Source organism: Macrosteles quadrilineatus, unplaced genomic scaffold, assembly GCF_028750875.1.
Source record: "Macrosteles quadrilineatus isolate MER2022 unplaced genomic scaffold, UCM_ALF_1.0 Scaffold_3__2_contigs__length_128488019, whole genome shotgun sequence".
NCBI classification, from domain to species: domain Eukaryota; kingdom Metazoa; phylum Arthropoda; class Insecta; order Hemiptera; family Cicadellidae; genus Macrosteles; species Macrosteles quadrilineatus.
Window position 1 is genome coordinate 38,768,573 of NW_026542596.1, and position 20,324 is coordinate 38,788,896.

Sequence of the window (20,324 nt, forward strand, 5' to 3'; positions counted from 1 at the left end):
GTGAGGTCAATGTGAAGTCAAGTAGAGACGTGGGGCTAATGGCCCAATACCGTTGGTTCAGAAACCAAGTTAAGCAACAATTACGCAACTCTCGCCTTCATTACTTTCATATACTGTTCACTGACTTATTTTTTTTAAACGGAAAACTCCAGACTTGTTCTGTTTTATGGCGTAATGGTCTTGGAAAACAAGTAAAGCCTAACATTGTATATGTCCTCTTTAATTTTTTGAATGATTATTTTTTATCAGCATCTACCAATTCAAATTGCACAACTATCCAAAACCATTTAAATCAATTAAATCTTCAATGCAATTCAAACAATGTTTTTACCGAATTTTATTTTCGAACCATTTTGCAGTCTGATCTTTTGAACGCTATTAGGCGAATTACGTCTTATGCCACTGGTTCTGACAATATCCCAATTTCTCTAACTAAACGGGTTTTGTTTGCTCTCCTCCCTACGGTAACTTTTAATTTTTAATTCTTCTCTAAGAACAGGTATTTTCCTAGAAAAATGGAAGTCTGCTAGCTGCTTTAGTCCGCCTTTTGAATAAGATCTCATCCCCTTAACTTTCTCAAGATTATAGGCCAATTAGTATTCTTCCAACTCCCTCTTTAAGGCACTTGTAAGAGTAGTCCATTCTCAAATATCTGATTTCCTCTCTGTAAACAGTATTTTAAACAAATGTTCATTAAAAAATAATTATTCGACTCAATAAATAAGTATTTTCATTCATTCATTCATTCAAGTAAAGTGTAAAACAACTCCGGGCTAGAATATTAGAGAATAAAAAAGGCTAAAATCTATTTATTACATTTTATTTGTTTTATTTTACGTATTCTTCACAACTAGAGAAATAGTTGTATATGAGCACATGGGTGACATGCACAGAATACAATACTGTTCAAGCTATAAATTAACTGTTTATTACAAAATACAATATACATTTTCTTTATGATGTCAGTAAATAGTAAATAAATTTATAAATTGGTAAATAATGGTTCAATAACAGCAAAAATGATACTTTTAGTCAGCTCTACAGGTCTGAATCCTCGGCCCGTACATCTTCACGTTATAAATGCTCTGGAACAGAACAGCGTCAAAGTTATTATTTCAGAAGTGTTACAATTAATTGCAAGTCCTGTAAAAATGACTGTGAATTCAAACCGTCCGTTGATATTGTAAGGAACAACTCGTTTTGAAAGACACTGTGTGTTTTATTCTGATCCGTTAAAATATAAAAATACATGTTTAAAAGGTATTTACATTAATTTTACGAGGGTATGTATTGCGCATTTTATTAGGCTCCAACTGTAAAAAAACATAATGCAATATTCTTTTACTTTGTAAAGATCTAAATCCAGAATCATTTACCTACAATCAGGCTGCAATTACAAAAAAGTTCTATTTAAAAATCAATTTTTATCATACCACCCGGAACATTTTCAACATGTAAGACCTTATATAACATTTACACTATAAGATATTTCCAATAAGATATTGCAAAACCATCGAGGTGTTCTGCCGACAAAAATCACGTTTGCCTATTTAGTATATACCGAGCCTTGCTCGGTTGTATTTGATTGGGTTAACCGAACAATATCGTAAACAGACATTTTATAATTTACGAAAACATTTTAAATACAAACCAAAGACATTTGGTGGCTGAAATAATAACAACTCTGTAATGTAAAAATATGCAAGTAAAGAAAAATAAACTGATCTTGTTAAAGTTTAAGTGATACTTGCATAGAATTTTTCTACCGTCTAGTAAATGAATCCCGTGGTTAGACTTAGCTCACCAATGACAGCAGATAAAAATATTATCTAAACAAAATCATAGTACAGTAGTTTCAAAATGGCTTGTGACAAAGATTTTTCACCTTTTCACTACTTTTAAAGAAATTGAGATTCTGTCCTTATTTCTTTGGGATTTAGCATGTGGTAATAGTTTTATGCCAAATAAAACCCCCAGAAGTAATTAGTTCACTTGGAATGCCACAGTACTTCGGGGATTAAGTTTTGGTAGGATACAGCTAAGTAAAATTTTGATCGAAAATAGATTCCCATATATAGAATAATCTTCAGTGTAATCTTTGCTTAATAGTTACAACTGATATTCTTTTCCTTTGTACTGTATTTTGTAATTTGCTAGTGTACTGTGGATGGCTTGTTATAAACACATATGATAATTCTTTTGTTTACTTTTTCTTGTTATTTTGTTCAACCAACATAGTTACTTGGCCTATGTTAGACTTATGTTAAATTTTTAAATTTTCAAACGAGTTGTGTAGAGAAATACGAATTTTCCTAAGGTAGTGTCTGTCACAAATCCCGTTTGTAGGGCTAAAAGTCCATAATTCCAAAATTTAGACAAAATCAATCCGATGGATTTTTAGGTATATGTTACAGACAAACAGACATAGCTCATATTAGAATATAGGATTGATATACAGGGCTATTCAAAAATATAGACCCAGTTTTGGGTTTTTGTATCACGAAATGTAAAGCGGGAACAAGTTGAAAGAGAAGATTTCAAAGTTGTATCTACAATAAATTCAAATGCTCGGCACACATTTAAGCGAGAGCCATTTGATTCCCACATATCAGACAGCATCTCTTGTGTCACAAATTTGTTCAAATTGCCTAAACCAATGAGTTATGCTTTTTCTAGCAGGTGGTTGATTATCGAATTTGATGCGAAAAGAAGACTCAGTTTTGCAAACTCTGTCACAAAGAAAATTTTATGTTGCATGATAGGCATCCTACTAACAATTGTAAACCAAAATGGCTGTTCAATTTTGGGCTAACTTTTTCGGCCGCTTATGGAAATATGTTTAAAACACTTTGAAATTTCCTTTATTTAATGGTGCAAAGTCCGATTTATACTTTTTGTAGATACAAAGTCATGAAGTTGGGTCCATATTTTTGAAGAGCCCCGTATTTTAGTATATGGAATTTCCCTACGACAAGTGTTTGGACTTTACTACAATTCGGGAGGTAAGGAGACTCCTCCCGTTTGACGTAGTGTAGTTAAAACATTCAGAATAGGTAAGGTTCATAAACTAAAATAATTAAAATAGTTATCCTTCGCTAAAATGAACTTTAAAAACACAGTTGGTAGATTTGTCAACTCTTGGTCACCCATGCATTTTTATGACGAAATATGTTAAATTCTATTACAACTAGAATTATTGTAGTTATGAATATATTGACCTGGTAATATTTCCATGGTACGAACAGTTTTGTGGTGGATAGTTTTTCAGATATAGTCGTACTAACTGACAACAGGTGTTCAGTTGAATGAACAACACCTTCGGATTTATATTCAGCTAAATATAATGTACCATTAAACACATCCATGCTGAAAATATCACCCATGCCCTTCATTGGAAATTCTTTAATATCACTACCATCATAGGCGACTTTTGCTAAGTAATGAGTGTTTTCCGTCTCTTCACCAATACTTTCATTTTCTTCCCCAGCGATGTAAATATATTCATTAATTCTGTCAAGTGCTATCGTTCTTACACCTCTTTCCCTAACTCCAGCTTCATTCCCATCTACTTCAACCTGTGTTATGTCTCCATTTTTTGACTCAATTTGGTAAACTGCGTAGTTACTCACAAAGAATACGAGGCTGAAAGCAAAGAAACATATTCTACACATTTATTATGTAAGATAAAATTAGTAATATAAAATATTTTTTTTAGTTATACATTAAGCGATTCCCAACTAAATTTCACCAATCTACTTACCAACAAGATTTTTTTTTAGTTTTCCTGTCTTCCCTTTCAATTTGTCCTATTTTATGACTTTTACATGCTTCAAAATGTGCAATACCGTTGGAATTTAATCCTGATGTCAAAGATTTTATTCCTTTGCAATTATTATAGTTCTATAAAAAAGAGACGATCTCTAATGTGTCAAAAGTTTCGAAGAGCCTGTTAGGGAACTGAATTATTACTGTTTTATCTCCTCAATGAGGATTTAATTTTAGGACATGAAGCGATTCGGTTTTATGAGTATCAAAATCAATATTCTCAAGCTAATTTAAACTCAACCTTACCCTTTACACGGGTCCACGACAATGTTATTGGGAAAAGTGAAGTTATACGTTGTCGAGTTTTGCACCACAATCTTTTGATTTCCACCTTCTAGATCAGATTTCATGAGCCGCTGGTCATTTTCTTCTATCCAGTAAAGCTCTTTGTTGACCCAGTCTACGGCTAAGCTTACCCGCCCATTATCTGTGTTGTTTACTATCACTATGGCCTCGGTTAGTCGGAAATCTTCATCTAATGTAGCTCTGAAATCAATTGAAAATTAATTTGATAATCACCACCCTAATCACTATCGTGTGAATTAGATTCTCAAGAGTACTGCACAGAGTTGTCAACAACCTAAATTCATTGGTATTACGAATCAATAATTGCCTAATTGCCTACCATCTTAATGATAAAATATTTGAAAATCTAAAAACATTGTACTGCCATCTAGTTTTAAGAACTTGAATTTTATATTTGATTACTTTTGATCTTGCCTGTGTTCTAAAAAAGGTAAAATATTTGAGTTGATGCATAAACTGTAGTAGTTTGCTTGGTTAGTGGTTTATTTTAATCAAATTCAGCGAATTTATTTATTTAATACTAATATATTATATGAAAATCACTTTATTAACTTCCCTGTAGCAGCAACACCAATTACCCATTGAACCTAATTTTATTTAAAGGAATAAATCTGACAGTTCAAAGGAAAGAGAACAATATAATCAGGAAGATAAAAATTGATTTAGTTTGCAGATTTTCTGCCTAAGGGATATATTAGTTTAATTATACAAAAGTTTACCTCATAATACTGCTGTTAGCCGAGTAGAAAATTAAGCGTTCATTGTATAAGTAGTCGATGCTCCTGAATTGAACATATTCTTCGTCCCTGAGGGGTGGAAGAAGTTTTTTCGTGGCGAGATCAAGTACAGATAACCTATCATACTGTCCGATAAGTATTTTGACAGATATACGACTTGCATCTGAAAGGACAATGGGTAGTAAGTTAGACAGTTGCAACAAATATGAAGGTCATCTAAATATTAGGCAAATTTTTTCGTAAAAGTAAAGAAAAGTAAAAGCGGTTTTTGTTAGTAGTTTTTGTAGTTGGGTTTTATGAAGAGTTAAATCCGATAGGTATTTTTTCGAATATGTTACATTTTTATTTAATTAAGTAGTCACATCTAGGCTAAGCATCAACAATTCTTTTTGATCATAATATTTGGAACTTATTATTTAATAACAAATATTTGTATTTATTTCACTGTCAGAGAAAAAGACTATGGTTTTGGAGAGTTGCATGTTTATTTAAAGAATAACTTCTTGATCAGCATCGTACGTGTTATTAAATTGACTGGAAAAAATATATACGTCTAATAACACTTGTAATAACATATTTACACTTATACTGTTAACTAACAAGACGGTAAATACATATAAAAGTTGGTAAGTGGTGATCGATTTCGATTGGACACTCCAATCATCAGACCCAATAAGCGTATGATTGATTCATTCGCCTGTTGGGTCTGATGATACAACGTCTATTGGACACCGACAATTATAGCTCCATTAGACAAAAAGTGCTTGTTATAATATATACATTTATCATTTAAAACTTTGTAACATGAATTTTTTATCAAACAATGGTTGAAATCCGCTAGAATGAAAGATTATTATACCTATATTAGAGAATATTGTCCACCAAAGCCATATGAGACAAACACATTTTACTAGACTGAGAATGCCACGTCAACTTATATAATTTCAACAACTATTCACGTTCTTATTGAAAAATGTACTAATACCTTCAGTCGTATCCGATTCTTCAATAGAAATGTTTCCATTATTTTCTTTTCTGTCAACTATGTCCCCAATGTTGTCAGTCATATTGCCTCCTGAGCTTCCATCATTAACTTCAGTCGTAATAGTTTCAGAGAAGGGTATTGTTGAATAATTATTTGACTCTACTGAACTTCCAGTTTCGTATTGATACATGCTTTCCGGAGTTGTAGATTCTGATTCTACATCATTGAATGGGCTTGATCCACCATTCGCCATATGGTATGCTAAAACACAAATAGTATAAAATCTAACCAATCTTATCTTATGCTATGGCAAGCTATTGTAAATGTTTTTTGTTGTATAAGTTTATACAAAGATTTGTCTAAGTATTTTAATACCCCCGCCGCAGCAAACCTGCCGACTAAGCGAATTTCCATTTGTCTGAATTGATTTTCAGTTAAATATATTTTAATAACATTAGGTTTAACGAGTACCTAGGCTTGCTGCTACAAGGAAACTAATAAAGTGTGTTTTTGAGTAAAATATTGATAGCTTAGTACAAAATAAATAAATTTGCCAAGTTTGTTCAAAATATATCCATAAACAAGCAAACTACAACATTTGACAATATTCTCCATAAGAATAACATGGGAATTTTAAATTTACAATTTTTTTAATTTTCTCCGTTACTAATAATCGAACAAAAATACTTTTATATACTAAATTATATGTTTTTTTAGCTCTTTAAAAAGGTCTAAAGAGAAATCGGGAAATTTTGTGTTCTGAGGGTCAAAAGTGAGAAAAACCAATTTTTACCCCATAAAACCCCCCGTAAAGCCCCGTTCCCATGGTCCGATCGTGCTGGTTCGCGAACTCATTCAAGTTTATCTCACTTTACACCTTTAAACCAAATTTCATCAAAATCAGACAAAAATTACTCAAGTTATCGCGTTCACGGACGTATATATATATATATATATATATATATATATATATATATGTCTATATATATATATATATATATACATATATAAAAATTTGAACGAATGGTGTTTTTGGCCTCTGGGGACATCAAAATGAAAAAGTAAATCGGTCCCGGGTCTAGGTCTTACCGTGCCACCTACGGTAATAACTACTTCCCTATAGGGAAATTCGCTAATAAAACTAATGAAATATTTGTGTTGCATGCTGAAATTGTTAGTTATATTATGTGTACTTATCGCACTATTTATTAGAAAATTTGAAAAACAGATTTGGTAAAAAATACCTTGATACTACATATATAATACTATTACTTAATTTGTAAAATAAATTACTCTTTATAGTGCGAAAGCTTATACTATAAGTAAAATACCCCCGCCGCAGCAAACCTGCCGTCTTAGCGAATTTCCATTTGGCTGAATTGATTTTCAATTGATCTATTTAAATAACATTAGGTTTAACGAGTACCTAGGTTTGCTGCTACAAGGAAACTAATAAAGTGTGTGTTTTAAGTAAAATAATTATTGCTTAGTATAAAATGAATATATTTGCCAAGTTTGATCAAAAGATATCCATAAACAAGCAAACTACAACATTTTACAATATTCTCCATAAGAATAACATAGGAATTTTAAATTGACCATTTTTTTAGTTTTCTCCGTAACCAATAACCGTACAAAAACACTTTGATATACTGAATTGTTTGTTTTTATAAGCTCTTTAAGAAGGTTTAGAGGAAAATTGGGAAATTTTGTGTTTTGAGGGTCAAAAGTGAGAAAACCCAATTTTTACCCCATAAAACCCCCCATAAAACCCTGTTCCCATGGTCCGATCATGCTGGATCGCGAACTCATTCAAGTTTATCCCGCCTTACACCTTTAAACCAAATTTCATCAAAATCGGATAAAAATTACTCAAGTTATCGTGTTCACGGACACATATATATATATATATATATATATATATATATATATATATACATATATAAAAATTTGAACGAATGGTGTTTTTGGCCTCTGGGGACATCAAAATGAAAAAGTAAATCGGTCCCGGGCCTAAGTGTTACCATGAGACCTACGGTAATAGCTACTTCCCTATAGGGAAATTCGCTAAAAACTTACATTAATTTTCAATTATTTATTTTAGATTTTTCCAATATTATAGCTAAGTGACCTTTTTAAAAGTGATATTTATGGAAATTTTTACTTTCAAAAATAAAACCGAATCTTGACTTAATAGCGGATGTCCCACGGTATTATTTTATTTTTGAATTGATATGACAGACGTATAAAGCGCGCTACAGACTTGAAATTCCACAGTCGTGACTAACACATATGTAAAGGTGTTTTCCCCGAATCTCAATCAATTCTGACAGATCCAAACAAAATTGAGGAAAAGCTAAAAAACTACAAAATCAGCAATCGTATTTTAGCCATAAAAAATGTATATTTCTTCAATATTCTGCCATTTTGTCCTAATGTGTCAGTATTAACTGATATTCAGGGGTATTTATTTTACATAGTGAATGTTAGGACAGTTCAGATTCAGGTCTTTTGAGTGTTCGTTGCGTCTAATATATTAATTAAAAAAGGGACCTTTTCGTGGGACACGTATGTACATGTATGATTAAACATAAACGTTTTGGATACATCTGTTTTGTTACACCTTTTAACGAAAGGCATGACCAAACTCCGAACGGATTCAAATCAAGGCTTTTGAATAAAATATTTTGGATAATCATAATCAATAAGACATCAGAACTTAACAAATCTAGCAATTTAAACATGCGTCAACATTTCGGCCTTAACACTCAAAATATTAAAGACGGGATTTCTCAAATGTTTAACACTTTATATGTAAGTTTTTTTCTAAAAATAAAACTAATATTTACCTAAAGCAAGAACAATTAGTATACACAAACGCCTACAGGTCATGTTGCAGCTCAGCCTCCTACTGGTCTGCTGTCAGTTACTTCAGACGACGGTGATTAGAAGTAACAGTTGTAAGACTCCTTGGTCAGCAAATGAGCCAAATGATGGCGAATCGTGCTCAAATGATAAAGATAATGGATCCATAACATATAATGGAGTTAAATTAATGACTCTCATAATATCCTATGTGGACATTATAGCTACTATTGTGTTATATGCCTAAAGACTAAAGCTATAGAAACTTAGGAGACCATTCACTTAGATCAAAGTGAGGATTATTTTACAGTGTAAAAATTCGATGAGAAGCTTAACAACAATAGTACTTGATATTTAAGTAATTTTAATATTTTGAACGGGAAAGGTACAGGTATATGAAATAGAAACGTATTAGGCAAATACGATAAAAAATAATTTAGTTTACCTTCTATTTACAAGAAAAATAAAATTCGTTAATTAAACTTCGACTAATATTTTTATTGTCCACAATATTTGTAGGCCTAGCATCTTTGAAATATTGTTATATATTAAATATTTATTTACATGATCAAGTGTAATTAGATACTACATTTCACATTTATATGGGGCAGTGAAAAGTTCAAAGCCCCTTGATTAATTTTGGAGAAAAGACAAAGGAAGAAAATAAAATGAAAAGGGAGAAAATTACAGTCGGATGAAAATTCCCAAATAACTGAGACGAAAATGAGACTAAGGGAAGGGAGAGACCAAATTGCACTGTGATGTTTAAAATTGCTTTGAAATGTTTCACAATTTATAGAATAATATTTAGAAGGTCATGGTTTAAATAACATTTCATTATTGTTGTAATTTGTTTAATGAAAAACTCTTCTTAAATCACTCTACATATTTAATCTCCAATGGATTAAAAACTAATAATGTAACAACAGAGAATCATAACAACCGTTGATCTTTATTTTCATAAAATGATTGCTTAATAACGATCAATCAGTTAGTCACAACACAACCAATAAGTATTTTGGTGTATTGATTTAATGGCTTATTAAACTTCTACAACGAAGTGTTAGGAAAATACATGCAAAACGTAACTGTTTATTGTTTTATTTGAAGTCAGAACTTTTGAAAATATATCCGATACTAGATGTAAAAATCGGAGCAGTATTTGTCGTTTGGATGTCTTTGAACACATGGATGTAGTACCTTGATGCCCCACATGTTCTGAAAAAATAAAAGTATTACTTGCTTTTTTTCCAACATTATCGTTATTTTAAAGACACTCAATGCTAAATTTAGTGACACAACATTGAGCTAAAACATTATGTAAAAAATGAAAAGGAAGATAGTCAAACAAATATTGTGAATAAATAAAAATATTTTCAATTATTATAATCTAACTATGTTGATGTTGACATCTCACTAGATTTTTATTTGAAATGGACTTGGATTTTCCGAGTTTAAAGCAAAAACTCACAGCGTTGCTCAACGGTACGCTCCATGTTGGATGGACGACACAAAGAAAAAACACCCGGCCCAAAAATCGACGTCCTCACTCAACGAATGCCTGTAGGTGACTAAACTTAAGTGCTCCTGAATGGTGACGACCCCTCTATCAAACCCAACTGGGTTCAATCAGTCCCAATACTTATTGAATGGAGGGTGTACTTTTAAGTATTATATTAGTAAGTAGCAGCAATGTAGATCGATAAAGGTCAATGGTGTGACAGAAAACCTCCTCTTATACGGACTCGTTGAGACAGAGGCTAGTCCGGATTTTCCGGTTAAATTGACGTCCAATTAAATACAGGGAATCACAAAAAAATTACCCAAAAATTTAACCTAGATTTTGGAGAGTAATTTCTTTATCCACGTGACCACTGGTCTTAACTATCTCTCTCGATAAAGTTGATCCAGCTCGGTTAAACTGATTTGCATATAAACTTCTAAACAATGTCTGGTTAAAGTACGACTATCCGCAGTACCATCCTGATAATTAGACCAATTCGTATATACCAAGGAAAAAAAAGTGGTTCGGATTCCACTATAAAACTGTAGGTCCCTTAGTCGCCATTAGCTGTATGGGCTATTAATTAACAGCTGTGTTTAAGGAATATGTCGGCCTTAGTCACTAACAAGACTACAAGATCGCGCCACTCATCATACAATCATCTCCATTCATACTTGGCTTAAAATACCTACTTTGTACGGTCGCCATTTCAAAGAAAAGTATAAAAAAGTATAAAGAGATGTCCCTACTAACAGTTGTTGTCAGGTCAAACCAATGTCCGGTTAAAGGGTGTCCGGATAAGAGGGAGAGTCTACAGTAAAACACTTGGCAAAAAGTGGTTTTTGAATTAATCCAAAGGGTTGACTCCTAAGAAGCGCTAAGTGCGACTTTAATTATTTAGGTCGTTGGTTCCATATTGTGATCAGAAAGCTCATTTTATTATGCACTATTTGCAGATCGTATTACACGAGATGGGGAAGTGAGCTGGTCTAGTGGTAGAGCGGGACCTTTGGCCCCCGAAGTCCCGGGTTCAAATCGTGCCAACCACCAAGGGATTTTATTGAAGAAAAAAACATCGTAATAAGCTAGCCCGGAACATACACATTACTTCACGCCAGGTCTAAAGGGTTTTGACACTATATTAAAGGGCCATTAAAAGTTGATGGAATTTTAACAATTGATCTACAGGATTAAAACTCCGCTCTAGACCAGCTCATTCCTCCAAAAAAGATCAGGTTGAGCCTAAGATTGATTGTGTGGATTGAGCTTTTAACAGTAAACCACAGACCGTTCCCTTACAAAAACATAAAAATACCAAAATAGATAAATACGAGTAAACACAAAATGTTACAGTAGAATTATTTAAGTCGGGAATTTTAACTCACACTTTTGCAAAGACTCGGTACAAATATCTTCCCAGGAGTGAACATTTCCCGAGATGTAGTCTTCACGGACAACACCTCGTCGTGGCAAACTTCTTCTGTGTGTTGGGCGAAGTACAGCGTGTCTCCCAGGACCTCCATGCTGTATACATCTCCTACTCCAGTGGTGTTGAAGTCTTCCACCTCGCTACCATCGTAGTTGGCTCTAGCCAGGTAGAACATGGTGTCAGCCTCTTCGAAGTTCCTGCCTGAGAAGTACAGTTTGCGGTTGGCTCTGTCCAAGGCGACGCAGCGGACACCCCTACCAACCTCCCCGGGATAGTTACCTTCCAGGAGGACCATCGTGACGTTCTCCCCGCTGAGATCGGAAGTGTAAATGGCGTAGTTGCTTACGAAGAAGATCATTCTGTAACAATTTAGTTTTAGATTGTCTATATCTATACTCCATTTCACTGATATAATTTCAGCGGTAAACTGTTTTGAGAAAAAGTATTTATTTATTTATTTATTTATTTACAGACGGAAAACTCCATTTTCATACATACAATCATGGCAAGAAGTTTCATTCAACTTACATAGAACAATTCATACATCACATCAAGATGACCTGACTAAAGAACCCTAATAAATAAGAATGTATCAAAATATATCAATATATATAACAATAAGATAACAAAAAATAACAATGAATAGCAATGAATAACAATAAATAACAATAAAAAACAATAAATAACAATAAATACAATAAATAATAACAATAATTAACAATCAACATGGGGAACAACAAATTTGGTAATTAGCTAACAAAATAAAAAATCTAAAAAACAAGTAACAGTAAACAACAACTACAGAAACAAAAAAGAAGGTAACAGTATAATGATCAACAGCAGCTAAGCGAAGAAACTCTTCAGCCCATTTCTAAAGACTTCATCGGACATGGAGAAGAAGTCCAGGTGTTCTGGAAGACAGTTTCCAAGGCGATGGAGACGTGGCATAGTGCTGTGGTACGCATATTGTGTAGAGCAATATCTCCTCTCAAACAGTTGTTTTGATCTTGTCGATTTCAACGCTCGAAGGTCGATTCTTCCCAACAATTCAGGTGAGTCCACTGAAGCTGAGATTATCTTCCTCAGAAACATTAAATCGGAGATTCTACGCCTGACTGACAAGGGTTGAAGACGAAGGAGGTGGCTTAGCTCGTCCAAGGGTACATCTTCATAACGAAAGCCCAGCTGCAGTCCAACAATTCGAACGAATCGTCTTTGTATTCCCTCAAGAAGTTCTATGTGGCCCAGCTGATACGGTGACCACACTGGAGAACAGTACTCAAGGATAGGGCGGATAAGTTGAACGTAAAGAGTCCTTAGTGCTTCTGGCGAAAAACCGTCCTTAGACACTCTAATAATAAAACCAAGAACAGAGTTTGCTCTTCTACTAATGGCATCAAGGTGAGCATCGGGACTTAGTGAAGATGTTAAAGTCACACCAAGGTCCTTAACAACAGATGATCTGGAAAGTGATTTTCCTCCAAGAGTATAACCATGCATCATGGTATTTGCCCGTCGTGAGAAGGAGAGCACCGTGCATTTGGAGATGTTAAGCTCCATTTCATTCTTGAGGCACCACAGTAATACATGGTCAAGGTCGGCTTGAAGCATATCACAATCATACTCCGACGAAATTTCCTTGTATATTTTAGCGTCATCTGCAAAGAGTAATATTTTACAATTTGTGACTACTGAGACCAGGTCATTCACAAATATGGAAAACAGCACAGGACCCAATAACGAGTCCTGGGGGACTCCAGAAAGAACAGGAAACGCTGTGGATGTACATCCATTGTATCTGACAACCTGGTGACGATTACTGACGTAGCTTCTGAACCAACTTAGCATGGCACCAGTAACACCCAAAACGCTGAGCTTAGCCAGTAGATGTTCATGACTCAATCTGTCAAAAGCCTTCGACATGTCCAGGTAAATGCTGTCTACTTGATGACTTCTGTTGAAGGCTGATATTATATCATCTTGATAGATAACCAGGTTGGATGCAGCTGATCTACCGCTATAGAAGCCATGCTGGGCTGTTGATAAGTGGTTCTTAATAAAAAAATTTAATCTAGTGAGAACCAGGGATTCAAAAACTTTGGCGAGCGATGATTGTATGGAGATTGGTCTGTAGTTTTTTATGTCTGAAGAATTACCATTCTTGAAGATAGGTGTAACAAAACTTGTCTTTAGGCAGTGGGGAGTATTGTGAACATACAGATGAGTATGTTGACTTTTACAGATTGGTCCAGTTTTATGTGACTAAATATCTTTGCTCTTAATAAAATCAGGGAATCATCATTTACTAGGCAATTACTATAGGTCGGCCAATTAGAAAACGACCTCCAGCATTGGTTTAGCATTAGCGCGCAGGTCGTTTTCTAAGCGGCCGAACTATACAACCAACCATCTTGTTAAGCTCGTTTAATTTATATTTTTTATACCTATATATAGGTATAATAGTCGACCTGACCTGAGGTAATACTGTATACTCAAAGTGAGCCAAGCGATACCTGAATCTTTTCTCGGTTTTCTAAAGTAACTTCCGTGATCCGTTGAGACGTAAGAGACGCGGTCCAGGCAAGTCATCCGATAAGGGTTCCGTTCTAGTTACTCGTGGTACGAAGGGATTGTACTGAGCACGAGTCCTAGACTGTATATAGGATACACTTACAAACTCACGGTCAGAGTGAGTCAGAATGCTACAATCAGTTTTCTCTTGAAAGCCACAGGTTGAAACATATATACGGTTGAAAAATATAGATATTCGTGTATTAAGAGCGCAAAGTACGTCTTTGCCGATCGAGAACTGAAGTAGCCCGACTAAGCTTTAGCTGAATGTGGCCATACAATGCGATAGCGGCAATGACTGTTTGTCTTCTTTATACACCTAGATTTTTCTTTCCACCATAATAAACTTACAATATGACACGCATATTTTAAACTTTTTACTTGTATATACAAATCTAAATTAGGTTTTGTATGCTTTTTCTGTTGGACTCAATGTAACCTGAATCTTTACTATTAAACATGGTTTTGGTACCGGTACTCACTCCTAAAAAAATTGATCCGTAAATAGATGTTAGAGTGTTCTGAGGTCAAATACTTGCAATCAACCAATGACTTTCATTGATACATTACCAGATGTTATAGTCAACTCAAATAGAACTGGCGGTTGAATAATAGCTGGCCTATTTAAAACATTACCTTGACCCACCAGTTCTATTTGCTTTGTCTATAGTGTTTTATAGAAACGCAAAGAGTGAAATCAGCCGATTTAGCAAGCGGAAATGAATAAAGCAGAAATTAGCTATTTTGTGTACTGTTATAGATGTGGAAATGTGATAATTTTCATGCAGTGGTAGAAAAAAAACCTGTTTTTGGGTACGCACAAACAACCTTACATCCTGTTAGAATCTGTTGAGAAAGAACTCTTCTAACCTAAGGATTATGCTAACAACACTACCCAATACCTCTCATACGGATCCACAACAATGTTGTTCGGGAAGCTGAAGTTCTTGATGCTGTCAAAAAGCAATTTGCGGTTCTTGCCGTGAAGATCGGCTGACATCACAGTTTGATATTTGTCCGCCATCCAGTATAACCTACTGTGTACCCAGTCCACTGCCAATCTAACGGGGCCTTCTACCTCATGGGCAACAATCACTACAGGGTTGGAAATGGCCGATCTTCCTTCAAGAGTGGCTCTGAAATACGAGGAGAAAGAAATTTTTCAAGAGTAAGACAGCTATGGTATTGGTTTACAATTATTTCAGAGTTCCATCTGTCACTAATGATAAAACTATTGACATTTTCCCAGTTAAGTTGTTACAAGTTTTAGAAAAAAACTGGTGGTTGAATTGAGCCCCTGATAGTGTGTGATGACGTAAATTACTAATTATATAATCTAAACTGAAAGAACGAATTATAGTCAACAATAGTGTACTTTTATGTTAAATCAACTATCACAGTAATACAAAGTAATACGGAAGGAAATATAATTTTGGACTGTATACACCATGGATAAAACATACTCCAATAATAAATACTCTATGAGTGGTCCATTCAAATATGTTCTAGAAAAAGAAAAAAATGCATCGTCTGGTCCACATTGATGGGATGGATTTTAAAATCTAAAGGTCAATAGTGTTTTGTGAGAAATCAATCATAGCTCGGAAAATAGGCTGTGTAAAAACTGCTAGTTTACTTTGAATTTTCACACGAAAATGTGTGAATTACTCTTATATTTACCTTTATAATAATACATGTAATAGTTATTCAACGTTAGTATGTATTATTCCTGATTATTGTGTTCAGTACCCAATGGTAAAAATTACGAATTCGACAGTTAAATCTATTTAGATATTAGGTAACAAAATTGACTTTTGGATACTTCTATCATTGTTGAATCGGAAAAATAAGTGATATTTGAATTTTATAAGTATTTGTTTCCATTTAGTTGTTTCACTCAGGGTGCATAAAACCTGTACAATATTTAAAAATAGTATTTGAATAAGATACATTTTGGGGCACTGGTTCACTTCCGTTGCACGCAAAATAAGAAGTTGTAAATTTCATAACGTATACGACTAAACATTCAACTCAACATAGTACCTACTGAAAAATTATCTTCATACAAAAATAGTTATTTGTGCAACTAGTGAGAAAAGTGAGAAATTGACTCACTCGAGAGAAATCCTTACTCACGAGCCGTGGGCGAGTGAGGAATGGTTTCTCGAGTGAGGCAATTGTACTTTGAACTCGAGTTGCACATTATACTTTTCCTACAGTTACCATAAAACAAATAAATTGGTGAAGAAACATGACCTATTTTTACACAGAAGTGAACTTTTAATATAACATTTAATGTGAAGTGACAAATACAACAGTACAACAGCTGGAGCTGACCAGCTGATTTACAGCCAGTGCTGCCAACGTATTTCGCGCGCATACGACGTTGCCTGCATGTTACGCGCTCACTATTTCGTGCCTTCACGTTGCAAATATGGAGTGAGACAAAGTAATTAGAGAACAAACATGGTAATGATGAGCGAATTGGCCACTTTGCTTTCTCAAATCAGTGAGAGAACATGTACATTGTTAGGTAACTGTAGGAAATAGTAGTTTACGCAACGATTGCGTGTGTCGTAAAGACTATTAACGCGAGTTGCGTACACTACTTTACCTACAACCGTTTTTTAATTACTATCAATCTGGATTTAATTACTAACAATCACTACTGATAACTTTTTAGAGAGGTTATGTTTTCGTGTATTGTCATTGCCACTGAAAGTGATGCAACGACTTGTTGTATAATCAGCTGATTTCCTGTAATTACGTGTTTGTTAAACTTCGTTAAATATTACATTGCTAGCAGCATTCTTACCATAAATAATATTGTATCAGGTACAATTCGGCAAATATTTAATTTATTTTTGGACTTCCTCCAACTTAATTAAGAATACGCGAGTATCGACATGAACAAGTCGGATCAACAATTAAATTGGTCAACTGATCAGCTGATCAGCTGATTAGTTGACGTTCGAAGCATTACAATTTTAATTCTTTTCTCTCAATACTTGAACCTCATTGGTCCGTTACCTGTGTGGATATGAGAAAACTATGCGGATATGAAATGAAACTATGCGGATATGAAAGTAAACAGCTGTAAAGTGAAACTTTTCAATTCTAAGAACTGGACTGAAATGGCTACTTTAAAAAACGGTCGTAGGTAAAATACATTACCTAACGGTAAAACGTATAAGTAATTTGAAATAAATCACTCCCTTGTAACTCTCAAAACATCGTTAGAGAGTTATAAAATATTACGATCAGACAAGTGGAGTATTACCTGAATATTTTGCCGTAAGCAGCAAAAAACACGAGTGTCTCGTTATATACATAATCGATGCTGTAGACATTCAGATTATCTCTCTTCAATATTTCTGGAAGTCGCTTTTTTGTCACCGTGTCAGAAATTGAAATGGCGCTTTCCTCTCCGTGAAGCACTTTGACGGAAATTGGCGGACCTAAAATCATAAAAAGGATAGTGTTTCGATTTGGCAAAACATCAATAATTATAGACTATTGCAAACTGTCTGTCACTGATTCTATAAAAAAAAATCAAGGCACATAATTATTTGCATTCATATACTAATTTAATTCTTACATTTCATATTTCAAGGTCATATGAGTGAAAAGAATGTTTATTTAGATCGTGATATTGTGTTCCAAAATAATTTAAGAATGTTTTTAATTAATTTATGCCCTTGACATGAGCATTATTTTGCAAATACTCATTACAATGATTCTTTCCATGTATATTTACCCTTATACTGTTATAATATAGTAGTTTACGCAACGATCGCGTAAAGTTAGTGTTAACGACACGAGTAAAAATGTAATGTACTCTTGGGGAGTGCCTTAAAAACTTCTACGAGTGTCTATTTACGCGAGTTGCGTACACTACTTTACCTATGACCGTTTTTTAATTATTAACAATCACAACTCATAAATTCTAACAGAGGTTATGTTTTCGTTTATAACCTCTTATTGCCACTGACATTGATTCAACGAATTATTGTATCAACAACTAATTGCACCACCCATTACAATAATTAAAATGGTCTTAAATATTATCTTGACATAATATGATTAGTTGAAGTTCAGTGAATTACAATTTTACTTCTTTTCTCTCAATCCTTGAACCTCATTGGTCCGTTACTAGTTTTGTTAAGTAAAACAATGCTGTTTAATAAATAAACCAAAATTACCAAACCAAACTAGTTCAGTAAATCTGTTCAATTCTAAAAACTGAACTGAAACGGCATGTTTAAAAACGGTCCTTGGTAAAAATGAATAACACAACTAGATTCTAGGGATATTTTCAGCTAAATAATTAACATTTTAACAACAAATTAAATACATGATGTATAATGTTATAAAAATAATACTATTCCTGCTAAATGCTTTATGGATTGATCGATAAAAAATACTTTAAGTTTTAAATTAATCTAAAATCGTTTGCTTAACTTCCTTACTTACCTAATGCAACGAGTGATAACTTTGAACTAGAGTTTTTGTTTTTCAAATTAAATTCCTCCAATGTATCTAAAATCTTGTTTGTCCCAGTTATATTCCCATTGGATAGTGCTGATGCTAAGCCAGTGCTATTTAAATAGACTGGAGCTTGAAAGTCCGTTTTAATTTCATTAAATGCAGTTGGTGAGTTGAATGTGTTTCTCGATGAGTTTCCAAGTAATTGGCAGCTACACCCTGCAGACATTAGGAGACAAACATTAGTAGGACCAGCGCTGCAATTTACCTACTTTGCGATATTGGCTGACTTTTGACACTTATAATCATTGAAAATAAACCGTTCATAATGATAACCTATTTGTCAAATTTTAACTAGCTGTAGTATTCTGCTCTTGGTTCTGACTAGGTAACGTATGTAAGCATAATTAATTAAGGTGAACACTTTTTAGTCCCTCCATCACATTATAGGATGCTAGGTTTTTGACCGGAACTGTTTTACAAATTATTTCGGACTAGGCGTAGATTGTCGCGTCATTATCACATAGATAAATTCCATTGGCGATTGGCAGAATTTGAACACGGGACCTAAGGACCCGAGCCCATGCTCTACCAACTCCCCAATAAATACTGCAGTAAATTAAACACTGTTTCCTACACCCTCAATTACATTGTACATAATATAAACTTCTTTGTAAGATTTTAACTGCGGAATTATACATTTTAAATCTTTAAAATCGAATTATATGTCAGTGACTTATGCTCTTAAATAAACAGTATACGAATTAGTGTTTGACAAAAAGAAAGTTTAATAGCTCCAAATGCTAATATAAAATAATATTATTTGCAAACTTTGTGTGATATAAACTATTTTAATCACCTACATATTTATGTCCACATGAATCAATAATGTTTGTTTTGTTCTCTCACTAAAAATATATTTAAATTTCAATATTTCGATTATGAAATGAAATTTAAAACAATGAATATATTTTTACTCATTTACAGCCGGTGAATTTATTTAATTTAACCAAATTTGTCTCAACATTTTCGTAGTTAATATTTAAATAAAAGTACATAATAAAAAAAAAATATTCCAATTGACACTACCTGCATATCCTAAATATTTCATCGGACAATAATTATTTTCATCAGCTAGTGTGCTTTATATTGTTGTTAAACGAACGAATTTATGCTTTCAACAAATGTATTTTGTACAAAATAACATAATTACACCCATTATAATTAAAATACAATTCAACGCTGAATCCGCCACCAGTTTTTCTAATTTAAAACACGAAAATTAATTAATAAACATTCTGCATTATTGATGCATTTCTGACATAAAACGTAATTACACTACTAATACTTTGTAAAATAGACAATTTTTAAACGCTACTGTGAAACGCTTTTGCCCTGATGAATTTTTTTATTTCACTAAATCGATTAAAAGATAAAGCTTTCTGGAGTTTCACATGTGAATTAATCATCTAAAAATGTCCCTTGTCGGGGGGATTTAAAACATATTTTACATAGTTAAACGTAATATAGTACTAAAAAAGATAAAATCAGTTATTGCATTCAAAGTAAAATAAAACAAATTTTCACTAGGTTGAGTAAATTGAAGCAAAACAGGTA

At 33.5% G+C, this 20,324-nt stretch overlaps 2 protein-coding genes across 2 annotated transcripts; both read right to left on the reverse strand.

Annotated features, from left to right (window-relative positions):
• Positions 1–882: 882 nt before the first annotated feature.
• On the reverse strand, positions 883–4,236 carry LOC128991164 (uncharacterized). The gene is made up of 3 exons (XM_054413942.1): positions 4,072–4,236; positions 3,219–3,642; positions 883–1,085 (listed from the first exon to the last, which is right to left on the reverse strand). The coding sequence occupies exons 1-3, from the start codon at positions 4,173–4,175 to the stop codon at positions 1,029–1,031; spliced, it is 585 nt and encodes a 194-aa protein (XP_054269917.1). The 5' UTR covers positions 4,176–4,236; the 3' UTR covers positions 883–1,028.
• A 5,619-nt stretch (positions 4,237–9,855) lies between these two features.
• Positions 9,856–18,766, reverse strand: LOC128991037 (pro-epidermal growth factor-like). Its single transcript, XM_054413749.1, has 5 exons — positions 18,696–18,766; positions 17,503–17,680; positions 15,125–15,358; positions 11,608–12,010; positions 9,856–9,936 (listed from the first exon to the last, which is right to left on the reverse strand). Exons 3-5 carry the CDS (start codon positions 15,244–15,246, stop codon positions 9,856–9,858), a joined length of 606 nt encoding a protein of 201 aa, XP_054269724.1. The 5' UTR covers positions 15,247–15,358; positions 17,503–17,680; positions 18,696–18,766.
• Between the last annotated feature and the right edge of the window lie 1,558 nt (positions 18,767–20,324).

What these genes read in the sequence shown, in the direction of transcription:
- LOC128991164 (XM_054413942.1), bottom strand. Translation starts at nt 4,175, where the DNA reads ATGAAATCTGATCTAGAAGGTGGAAATCAAAAGATTGTGGTGCAAAAC. An exon ending in GTCGTGGACCCGTGTAAAGG is followed by an intron (nt 3,643 to 4,071) that starts GTAAGGTTGAGT and finishes CTTTGCTTTCAG; the next exon opens with CCTCGTATTCTTTGTGAGTA. An exon ending in TACCATGGAAATATTACCAG is followed by an intron (nt 1,086 to 3,218) that starts GTCAATATATTC and finishes GTTCTGTTCCAG; the next exon opens with AGCATTTATAACGTGAAGAT.
- LOC128991037 (XM_054413749.1), bottom strand. Translation starts at nt 15,246, where the DNA reads ATGGCGGACAAATATCAAACTGTGATGTCAGCCGATCTTCACGGCAAG. An exon ending in GTTGTGGATCCGTATGAGAG is followed by an intron (nt 12,011 to 15,124) that starts GTATTGGGTAGT and finishes AAATTGTTACAG; the next exon opens with AATGATCTTCTTCGTAAGCA. An exon ending in TACCGAGTCTTTGCAAAAGT is followed by an intron (nt 9,937 to 11,607) that starts GTGAGTTAAAAT and finishes TTATTTTTTCAG; the next exon opens with AACATGTGGGGCATCAAGGT.